Raw genomic sequence first — 12,235 nt, forward strand, 5'->3', positions numbered from 1 at the left:
CTGCAAGTTCGGTTATTTATTTGAGTCCAAACGTCTTCAATTGGCCCAAACGCGATTCGAATTTTATCAATCCAGAGTATTCCGAAATTTCAAATTATTTGCATTTGAGTAACTATGAACAGTTTCGTCCAATGTATTCGAACCATCCCATTTGCTTCTGTTTTCAAATTACATCGATTGAACCGATATTTGGTAACTCATCGATATGTTTTACCTATTCGAGTGATTCACTCTCTTGCTCATAAACCGTCAAACTGATTTTGGTGTATTTTGCTTGAATCATTTGGGACTTTTAAGGTAAAAACTGCTGTGTACGTGTGTACCTGAATTGGGGAAAAATGTTGAGATCGAATCAAAAACAATTGTCAGATGATTCATTTTTACAGAACACTCTACCATTCTACTTCACTAATCTCGAGCAATCATGAGGGTCGTTCGATTATTCTAATTAAAGAGAATTCGAAATAATTTCCATCCAAAGATATTTTTTGAGCTGTGAGAAATTCACAGGGACAGCTACAGGTACAGAAATAATAGGAACAAGTACAGAAGCTAAGTTCAGGAAAAAATAAAGAAGGTACAGGCACAAGAGCAGAAAGTACATAAATGAAGGAAACAAGTATAGGAAGTACTGGCACAACTGAGTGCAGAAAAAGGTACAGAATTAGCAGATGGTACAGATATAAGTACAAAAGTTACAGGACCAAATACAGAAAATACTGAAGCCAGTATAGAACGTACAGGAACAAATTCTTAAACAAGCACAGAAAGTACAGGAAAAAACACACAAATTACAGAAACAAGCACACAAAGTACAAAATAAAGTGCAGACAATAGAGTAACAAGTACAGAAAAAAAATAAAAATTCAAAAGTTAATCGCAAATGTTGTCGAGACAACAATTTTGAATGGCAAATTAGAAGAAAAAAGTTTTCATTCCACGCATTCCAACGATGCCCACTGCTATGCCATTTCAAATTGAACGTAATTTTCTAATCCGTTTAACTTTTCTATTACCGTCAATAATCGTTATGAGTCTGTAGCGTGAATTTAGAGTTTTTTTCGGATGGTAAATTGTACGCTGCCTGTTTGCGTTTCGGTAAACCATCGGATTTATATATTTTGTCCTGTTGTCCGTGATATCAAAAAGGTTGGGGCCACTATCATAGAGCATTATAATGATATTTTTCTTCAATAATCATTAAAATTGATAAGTAGTTTTGATTTTCTACATCTAATCTAATATTATTGCGCTACGAAGTGTGCAGGGGTCCGCTAGTATTTTATAATTGAGCAAACTATTTAAAGAGAACAGTATTCATAATATGATAATTTCTTGTGTTTCGCAGGGGGCTTAAACCCCTAAAACACTTCCTGTATACGCGCTCGACCAAGACAATAAAATGCATCAAACAAATACTTTGTAATCAATTGTTGTACAATCGTACTACTGCATGAAACCTCGCAAACCCTTCCTAGAAATCAAACCTATCAACAGTTTACATTCGACAGTGATTGATCTATCTAAGAAGGGTAGAATTACATACTCGTTTCCGCTGTAAGTATGCTACAAACATACGATGCGAGTGATCTTCGCAGAAATTGAAGTTCACATATGCTGCACATCCTTGTTGATTCATGCAGTCATCATTCCGATGAGTTTAGAACACAAACAACGACTGAAACCGTTCGTTAATTTTTGATCTACGATTAGTGTTTTATCATGCTAGTTAATTTTAATAACCTTGCTACAATATCAGAAAAAAAATTAGACCTCGTGCTCCAACATAAAAAAATATTTGATGAGAAGTTTGCTCAAGCGTGAATGTTTCATCTCTCAAATATTTTGTCAGTGCATTAGAGAAGCAACCATTCCGGCTATTTCAATAATCAAGCGAAATGCAATTTGTTTTCTACATGCTTTCATCTTTCAACGTTCAAAAGCATAAACTGTTTTCCATGATCCATTTGAAAGCCAGGTACGAAGCCCGAACGATGTTTTACTGATATGAAATACAGTGATTTACAGTAATCAGAAACTGTTTACTCTATGGAGTACTTCGAGCAGGTACCGTTCAATAATCCTTTACTTGCTTTTCAAATGCTCTAGTTGGACGGCTCAAACAGTCGGTAATCGTTTATAATGCATTCAAATAGAACCGTTCGTTGGAAGATGTTTTGAACTCGGAAGGGGTATTAAATGTATCCAACCTGTAAGAGTTCCTTTGAGAGCGGATATCATCGCAGCGTCCCGTTGCCTTCTGTTGTCCTTCAGTAAAATATGTTACATCTTATTATCTGCGTCTCAGATCTTGTGAGTTCATAGGATTTAATTGACACCCCATGTATAAGACAAGTTTTGAACAACTTTTTTCCGTTGACTGTGAGAAATCATGCGGTGAAACAAGAACAGATTTTTCGATTACCCACAACAGAAAAGATCTATTCAAAATTTCCCGGTCCGGTTCAGTATCGGCACGAAACGGTGACGGACAAGTGTGAATATACCTTCACCTTTTGCGTGTGTTATTTTCATCCGGTTTTTGGTTTTCTCTTCTCCGCAGGTGGCTTGGATCCGGAAGCGAGATCTGCATATCCTAACGACCGGTTCGTCTACGTACACATCGGACCAACGATTTCAGGTAAGTGGACCGGAATCAAGCAGTGCACAGTGGTCCGAAACGGGAAATTAGCGTGACAAAAATGTTTTCACTATTAAATATTAGTTTTTTGTAGTTGATGTCTTCACAAAAGTTGTTTGTAATCAAATGGCGCTCCTTTTGATGAAAAAAGTTACTAGGGTTGTCTTTATTTAGATTGAAATCTGAAATCTATCTTTCTTAATTGAACTCAAAAATGATTTTGTTGTACAATAAAGTTGTAGGAAATTTTATTGCAAGCAACTTTGCTCACAAAAGCACCTCTCTAGCTCTTCATTTGATCGAGTTACATCAATTTTCCCGAGTAAAAGTAGGGTGGCTCCTGAAAAATCACTTTTTTTGTTCTAACTTTTTTATGAAACGTTCCACCGAAAAGTTGTCTTTAGAAGAGTTGTTGAACTAATCATTGCGTACAATTTTGCTGAACCAAGCTTTTTCATATGAGCTACCAGTAAAAAGTTATGATTGTTTTTTCATCAAAAACTAGTCATGCTTCAAATATCAATATTCATTAGATGCCAGATCGATAAAAATGTATCCTATGCGGTTCCTGAAAGGTCATAATATAAGTAAAAATTCAAGAGAAAATTGGAAGGGTGTTATTTTTTAAACTTATTTAAATTAGTTTTAAAAATACCTTTCAAAAACTCAAAAACATTGCATAACTCTTAAACGACTTAACGTATCAACATACTTTCTTCAGAAAAATAATAGTATCAAATTAGTTCTACAAATGGTCCATACATTGTTCTTTCGAGCAATGAGACACAAAAAAACTACAGCCGAAAATAGATTGCAGAACAATTTTGATTCATTTATTATTAATATAACTTCTTCAATTGAGTTTGAGCAAATGAGGATTAGAGATACTGTGTAATATGGTTATTCCGAACTAGTTGGCCATGATAAATTTATGAACAGAAATTTTCATGATCACGACAACCATTCCAACAAGCTGGTGCAAGTTAGTAAACTGCAAATATTTTTATTCACATCGTGCCAAGACGCCTATGCTAATCGCCCTTCTTTCTCATCCACTTGTGTACCGAATACTCTGTAAAAGCCGGAAAACGACGCACAATGAGTTTTGGTTCGAATAAATACATTCTACTCATTTTAACAAACTAATGATTTTCTTGGGTTTCAGAAAGTGCTTTGACTTACATAAAATCTATTTTCGGCTGTAGTTTTTGTTTGTCTCATTTCTCGAAAGAACAATGTATGGAACATTTGTAGAACTAATTTGATACTATTATTTTGCTGAAGAAAGTATGTTGATACGTTAAGGCGTTTAAGAGTTATGCAATGTTTTTGAATTTTTGAAAGGTATTTTCAAAACTAATTTAAATAAGTTAAAAAAATAACACCCTTCCAATTTTCTCTTGAGTTTTTACTTATATTATGACCTTTCAGGAACCTCATAGGATACATTTTTATCGATCTGGCATCTAATGAATATTGATATTTGAAGCATGACTAGTTTTTGATGAAAAACAATCATAACTCTTTACTGGTAGCTCATATGAAAAAGCTTGGTTGAGCAAAATTGTGTGCAATGATTAGTTCAACAATTCTTCTAAAGACAACTTTTCGGTGGAACGTTTCATAAAAAAGTTAGAACAAAAAAAGTGATTTTTCAGGAGCCACCCTACTTTTACTCGGGAAAATTAATGTAACTCGATCAAATGAAGAGCTAGAGAGGTGCTTTTTTGAGCAAAATTGCTTGCAATAAAATTTCCTACAACTTTATTGTACAACAAAATCATTTTTGAGTTCAATTAAGAAAGATAGATTTCAGATTTCAATCTAAATAAGGACCACCCTATTAGCTTTTTTCATCAAAAGGAGCGCCATTTGATTACAAACAATTTTTGTGAAGACATAAACTACAAAAAACTAATATTTAATAGTGAAAATATTTTTGTCACGCTAATTTCCCGTTTCGGACCATAGTGCAGTGTCATTCAATCAAGCAAAACATTCGATGTTTATTTTCGCAAACATATCGCCGTTGGAGCATCCGACTAGCATGTGGCTAGTTTGTCTGTTTGTGCGAGAAAGAAATAAGATTGAATTTTGTTTGTTTGCTCATACCGTACTTCCTTCGAACGGAATCACGTGCTAGGTTGAATTATTTTTTCCATGGAAATAAAATCAAGTGAAAACTGGTTTTTAAGAAAGTTGACTTTCCGTTCAAACGATATCTTCCGAATATTGAATATTGAATCGTTATACACGGGGCATGTGCCAAAAGTTTGGAAAGAATCGCTGGTGGTTCCTATCCCCAAGGTTACTGGAACGGATAAAGCCGAGGAGTACCGTCCCATTAACATGTTGCACACGTTGGAAAAAATTTTGGAACTTGTTGTTAAAGATCAGCTGATGAACTATTTAAACTCTAACAGTTTGCTAATACCGGAACAATCGGGATATCGGAAAAGTCACTCTTGCGAAACCGCTGTAAACCTGGTTTTAGCAAAATGGAAGGAGAAAATCGAGATTAAAGAGACTATTTTTGCAGTGTTCTTGGATCTCAAGCGCGCTTTCGAAACAATTTCTAGACCTATACTGTTACAAACACTACAACGCTTTGGTATCGAAGGAGTAGCATATAAATGGTTTGAAAGCTATTTATTTGATAGAACTCAGAGAACTGTTTCAACGATGTTGTGTCTAGTTTCCAGGGTAATTCACTTGGTGTGCCACAGGGTAGTGTTTTCGGACCGATTTTATTCATTATGTACATAAATGACATGAAGCGAGTTTTACGGTTTTGTGAAATAAATTTGTTTGCTGACGATACTGTTCTGTTCATTACAGCTAAGGATTTGGATGAAGCGGTTGCACATTGGAACGAGGACTTACATTCTCTGGCTCAGTGGTTGAAATTCAAGCAGTTAAAACTGAATGTCGCGAAAACTAAATATATGGTTATTTCTGCTTTAAGCACTGGACATGAGGCCAACATTGAAATTGATGGAGAGATTATTGATCGCGTTAGAGAGTTGAGTATCTTGGAGTCATAATTGATGAAAAGCTAACATTCAAATCTCACGTTAACAACATCATCAAGAAGGTTGCCAAAAAGTACGGTGTATTATGCCGTCTGAAAAATGATTTAACGACCAGTAGTAAAATTCTTCTGTATAAATCAATAATCTCTCCTCACATTGACTTCTGCTCATCGATTCTGTTCCTTGCTAACAACACGCAAATATTGAGACTCCAGCGATTGCAAAATAAGGTCATGCGATTGATTTTGAAATGTAATAGATATACTTCCTCTAATATTCTATTGAACGCATTACAATGGCTTTCAGTGAAACAGAGAGTATATTATTTAACAATGGTGTTCATTTTCAAAATCTTAAATGGAATGCTGCCTCGATATTTGTGTGATCGGATTGAAAGAGGAAGTGACTTGCATAGGTACAATACTAGAAATGCGTCTGATGCGAGAACACCAAGCTTTTTGTCAGCCAGATCGCAAAACTCGTTATTGTACAAAGGAATTAGTATTTTCAATTCGATGCCAGGACAAATCAAGCGAGCTGCAACATTAAGGGAGTTCAAAAAATTGCGTATTTCACACATAAAATCTATTTTGTAATTAGATCTTTAATGAATTAGTGCAATTTGATTTTTTCAAAAATTGTGTAAAATGACGAAGATTGTATTTATTTTGTTTTTGTTTTTTTTTCAAGTAAGACGCATTAGGTTGTTATGTTCTGTATGATGATGATGGATTTTTAATAATTTGTTTAGTTAAAAAAAATGAGTTGTCTACAAAAGTATGAGCCTCGCGCGCGCAGAGTAGGTAGAGGCAATCTGGAAATTGAATATGACTGAAACTGGATATGTTCTCTTTTATTTTTGAGAGCTTTAGCATTCTACGTGTCGTGTTATTTATTGATTATATTTCAGAAATAATAGGGATCGGAAGTTGTTGATGGAATTGGGCTTGGCTCTGCTCATCCGCAGTCTCGTTACTCCATCGTAGCTGATGTGTGTAGCGATGAACTGGTCCGGCGGGAAGGGCCAGGTGAATTACTGTCTGATACTGACAAAGATATCGGGTTCGATTCCTGATTTGTTCAAGGATCTTCCCGGGTTGGAAATTTTCTTGAATGACCCTGGATAGTAAATCGGAAACATTTGAATGTTTTCTTGTTCTCAGTTGTACTTTAGAAGGAGAATCTATACCTGCTGGATTAACCAGATCGTTTTATATTAAGTTAACTGGTTAAAATATGTGATGCAATATTTATTATCATTTAGATAAATCGTCCAGCTCACACCATTGTAGGGGTATAAGGCGGGACCATCATCATCATCATATTATTAAGTTGAACTCTGATATATCTAAATATAGTGGGGTAACGGTTCCCAGTTTCATCTAAGTTCCCAGTTTCATCTAAGTTTCCATTTCCATCTCATAACTTTAAACATGAATTATATTTTTTTCAGAGTACCGGATACAAACTGTGAAATGTTTCGGAATGTTTATTAAAGATTTTGTCATACTTTCCCTTTAAGAAATGGTTTCAAATCCTTCAGCGATCTTTTTATTAATAAAAAAAAATTCATTTTCCGATTAAGGAAACATTTTCGTTTCAAGTTTTACTGTTCGTCGTGTTTCTGAATAGTTACTTATTGAAACGTCTCATAACATGACCACTATCTCACATAATTACATCACTATTCAAAGTTGGATGACTTCATAATTAGTAATGTCCACTTTTCATTTGTTTAATCAACGATTGAAAATTTCTAAATATACCCGCCAAGCAATAAAATTTTTTAAAAATATGAGATGAAAATTTGCACTTAATTCACTTGATTGTGCTTTGTTTTCAATGCATAACAATAAAACAAAGTACATAAGTCGGTGTTGAACAGTCGCGTATAGCTCTTTGCTCCTGGAAATTATTTCTGGCTACCTAGAGTTTCATTGATTCAAGGCTTCCGTCTTTTTCAAGGCTACCTGAATCACTAACAGTCTTTTTCAAGACTAACCATTAGTCAGCTTTTTCCAAGGCTATACAAAGAGTGATATTAAAGTGACTAAGTGATACAAAGAGTGATATTAGAGTGAATAAGAAATTAATCAGCCTTTTTCAAGGCTAACTATTCAAGGAACTATCCTTCGCACTAATCAGTCTTTATCAAGACTTTTTCAAACTAGGAGTCTAATCGAAGACTAATTTAGCCTAGTTAATTTAATTGAAAACTTTATTCATTTCAAAATTGCCTGCGTCCGACCAGAAAGGCAACAAGTCTAAGGCTAAAAATAATTCAATACGGAATAAATCACAATCCGTTATTCAACATTTATCTAATAACATTCACGATCTTATAGAATCTGAATGTAAAAATAAAAGACAACGGACGGATTTCCCTTCCGTTGATCTTATGCCGTCTAACAATATTTACGGGATTCTTCCTGAATCCGATTGTAGCGACATAGAACAAAATTCTTCAAAAAATCCCAAAATGGGCGCTTGTCGTTCTGGGAAGAAACATAAATCTATGCCACCAGCGACGGTGATGATTTCCGAATTCAAAGCATTTCGTACTGAGCTTTCTACTTTTCTCCCGGAAGTAAAAGTCTCATTTCAAATCGGACGAAGAGGAGAATGTCGAGTCTTGTATGATGGATTGAAAGATTACGAACGTCTTATTCGATATTTGTCCGAGAAACTTCATAAATTTTATTCATATGATATAAAATCAGACAGACCCTTCCAGGCTGTGTTGAAAGGCTTATCAAATGATCAAAGTACCGATGAAATTTAAAATGAACTAAAAGAATTGCTTGGTTTTGCCCCTTCCCAAGTAATACTTATGAAAAAAAGAGCGAATGGTACTTCTAAACCACGCTCTGGAATTTCCCATGAACTTTACCTAGTACACTTCAATCGAAGTGATGTAAATAATTTGAAAACTTTAGAAATAGTACGTTACATTTCCCACATTAAAATTCATTGGGAACATTATAAACAGCATAATCGTATTGCAATCTCAACGCAAATTGTCATATGGATATACGGTATGGATCAAAAATTGTCATATGGATATACGGTGTTTGAATTGTGGTAAATCGCATTCAAAAGACGTTTGTCCAATGAATGAAACCACTGATAAATTTTCATGTTCAAATTGCGATGGAAATCATAAATCCAATTATTTGAAATGTCCTGTCAGGGAAAAAATTTTAAACGCTCATTCGCTTAGACAACAAGTCAAATCAACGAACATAAATTTACAGAACATACCTGAAAATTAAAAAACCGTTACTAATGCCACACCTAATTCTTCTAAGGCACTTATTTCTTCGAATTCAAAACAAAAAACAGGTACGCCGAAAACAATTCATTGCCAGGTAGGTCGTCCTCATCATCATCTTCTTCTAATGTCAGTTATGCTAGTATAACAGGTAGAAATCTACCACTTAATTCTTCTAACGTAAATAATCAAAACACAGGAACGCCTTTCAGTTCATCTTCTAACGAAAACAATTTATTAATCGGTAGGTCGGCCAAATCATCTTTTTCTAATGGCAATATTACATTATTTCTTCAATGCCATTCGCTCTTTAAATGAAGTCGATTTAGGCGATATAACGGAAAATAAAATGATCTACCTACAAGATCAACTTTTTCAAATGATCATCCGAATGAATGTGAGCCCTATTGAAAATGAAGTCTCACTGAAATATGATCATATTTCAACTCAAGTGTTGTAACAAAATGCTATTATTGATACGAATTTTGATGAAATTAAGTCAATTATTAGGAAACTTAAAAACATGACGGCTCCTGGTAATGATGGAATTTTTAATATTCTTATAAAAAATCTTCCCGATGCTGCCTTGAAACTCCTGGTTAAAATTTTCAACAAGTGTTTTTCATTAGCTTGCTTCCCAAAAAGATGGAAAAACGCTAAAGTAATTCCTATCCTCAAACCTGAGTATTATACACGCGAGCAATCCAGATCATTTATGAATCGGGATCCCATGAATTGGTATTTAGTTTCATTGGATCCTTTGGCTACAAATATTCGTGAATAGTCAAAACAGTCCGAGAAGAATCTGTCTAACGATACTAAGAGTCTTTTAGCTGGTTAAGAACATTATCAGCCATCAAAAAATAAATACAAATAATGAAGAAATGAGTTTTGATAATACTTTTTTCTACCAGAAGATGACATAACTTAACTCGATTTGATGATGGCGTTTTTTAAAGTCTTGACAAAACAGTTACTAAACTATTCAATTTATAGACTTCAATGTGCAAAAAAAATCATATTTTGTGACAAGTACCATAGTAATGAATATATACTGAAATCTTATCTGAAATACAATGAACCTAATCATTGCAAATGTCAAGGACAAGAATATTTGAAAAGAACATATCTCGCCTGCAGACGATCGCAGACGAGTAACTCAACCACGATATGAAATAGTTTAATATGTAAGTAGTCTCATCTGCACCTTCCTGCGCCTTTTGATAATAGACAAGTTGGAATTTTATTTAAAACCCATAAAAAATGGCTCTGTTTCATTAAACTGAAATGATAGCAGCATAGTATGTTTGAGAAAGTTGTGTAGTTTTTAATGATGAAATACTTTGTATAACATGAAAAACTCATATAAATTGAAAACATATAAGTTTTCTTACAAAAACTGGTTTTTGGGCACCCTTTTCAGAAAATACATTATATCATGAATCACACTCAAGTTACGGGAATACTACCTTCAAAAACTTGTTTAAAATAACTTTCTGGACAACTTCGTCGATGTAACTTAGCCCTTAGGTTGGCCTTGAGCTAAAATAAAAATTTTATCTCAGTTTTAGGGGGATTAATCACATAAATAAAATTTGCCAAAAGATGGCGTCTATCATTCTGAGCTGAGCAACTTTTCTGAAAATACTGTACCTCAAAAGCCACGATCCTATGAGTTATCAATTAAGTCCCGCCCGGGCTGGCTGGGACCCGTTTTCCTACCGGATCGGGGCAAATCCTTCATGGGAAGGGTCTTACCGAACTTCTCGATAATATTTTTGACACTGGTGTGGTGCACTTTCGCCCGTTTTGCAATTTCGTTGTACGTGACACCACTTTCTGAGCACCAAGTGAGCAGAATTTTCTTTCGCGTTTCCGGATCAATTCGACTTATCATTGAAACGATAAGCCGTACCGAAACCAATTGATTGCGCAGCTGTTATTGATATGTAAACAAACATGTCACCGCAAAACACGCTGCAAAAAATTAAGCCATTTCAGAGTAATAACTGTTTGAATGTTGCTAACTACTCATCGATACACTCCTTATTATGTAATATTTTGTTTTGTTCCGGAACTTTAAAAAATGTTTATTATTTGACATAACTGTTTACAAATTGAAAAGATTTTGTTAGTTTATACAAAAATAAGTTTTTAATTAAATTCGAGTTTGTAAAAAAAAATCTTGATAGCATCTTTTAGTGGTATTTTGGAAAATATAAGTATGCTGTGAAATTCATGGTTACATGGTTTTTGAAAAAGGAGAGCTCGGCAGATTTAAAGAGTTTTTTAAAAGATCCGCAGGAAATACCAAAATCTGCTGATCTACGAAAAAAATCGTATGGTTGGCATTACTGACAGCATTCCTTATTTTGAACATTTCAATGAGCTTTTCATCGTAATTTTCCAAAACCGCCTGTCCAACATCCCACAAAAAATAACATTTTATCGTTGTTTTTTTCCTTAACGTTTCAGGTGATCCGACCGGAGCACTCCATCAACTGGACGCTGCAAATCAAATATCCCCAGGTGCGGGACTCGGGTGTGTACGAGTGTCAGATCAACTCCGAGCCGAAAATGTCACTGTCCTACGTACTGAACGTGATTGGTAAGTTCTATGGGCTGCTGAACCATGCATGACGTGATGGCAATTCCTGCCAGTTAGCGTATGAGAAAAGTTAGGCTCACATCCACACATGGTTTTTGAGTGTTTGGTAAGCCTAAAAGTGTAAATGACAGGAGTTTTTGTTGTTTGCCCCCGTTGCATATTTCAGTATCAGTGTGCAGGTACTACCAGCATTGCTTTGATTTCGGTGCTGCCCACTTGAAAGGAAAAGTTTCATGCACGAGTAGGGCGATACTGAATCAAAGCGGAAACCAGCACAGTTCGCTGTTTGGTCAATGTAGGCGAACTTGCTCAATAAATCAAATAGGTTTAATTAAAAAAAAATCACATATACCTTGAATTGCTCTCACTCTCGTACAGCAGAGTGGAGAATGATTTAAGGGGCAGTCCTGGGGAAATGTATAGCTTACAACGTACTTAGTGGGCCAAATTTATAGCAGTTCACTAGAATGAAGTTGTTTTAACACACAGGAAAAAAAAAAAACTAAATAATAATAATCACAGTCTACTGCAACTACAGCGATCATGTTTACTTTACTAAACCAATTAGCCATGTTTGGAAACTATGTTTCGAGCGGTGCAGATTCATTTTTCGTTGAGCAAACAATTTATTTGTTGAATCATCAACTTGTTCTGCTCCAAGCAGAAACATTTTTTAATTAATA

The 12,235-nt window shown here is 34.8% G+C and overlaps 1 protein-coding gene across 3 annotated transcripts in view; it reads left to right on the top strand.

Annotated features, from left to right (window-relative positions):
* Positions 1-12,235, top strand: part of LOC131436428 (zwei Ig domain protein zig-8) — a 353,158-nt gene that overhangs the window by 227,714 nt on the left and 113,209 nt on the right. For all 3 annotated transcript variants that reach the window (XM_058605148.1, XM_058605149.1, XM_058605150.1), the window contains 2 exons: positions 2,564-2,641; positions 11,420-11,552. In XM_058605148.1, the coding sequence (XP_058461131.1) occupies positions 2,564-2,641; positions 11,420-11,552 (211 nt within the window). The remainder of the gene's footprint in view (positions 1-2,563; positions 2,642-11,419; positions 11,553-12,235) is intronic.

This window comes from Malaya genurostris, chromosome 3 (assembly GCF_030247185.1).
Source record: "Malaya genurostris strain Urasoe2022 chromosome 3, Malgen_1.1, whole genome shotgun sequence".
Lineage (NCBI taxonomy): Eukaryota > Metazoa > Arthropoda > Insecta > Diptera > Culicidae > Malaya > Malaya genurostris.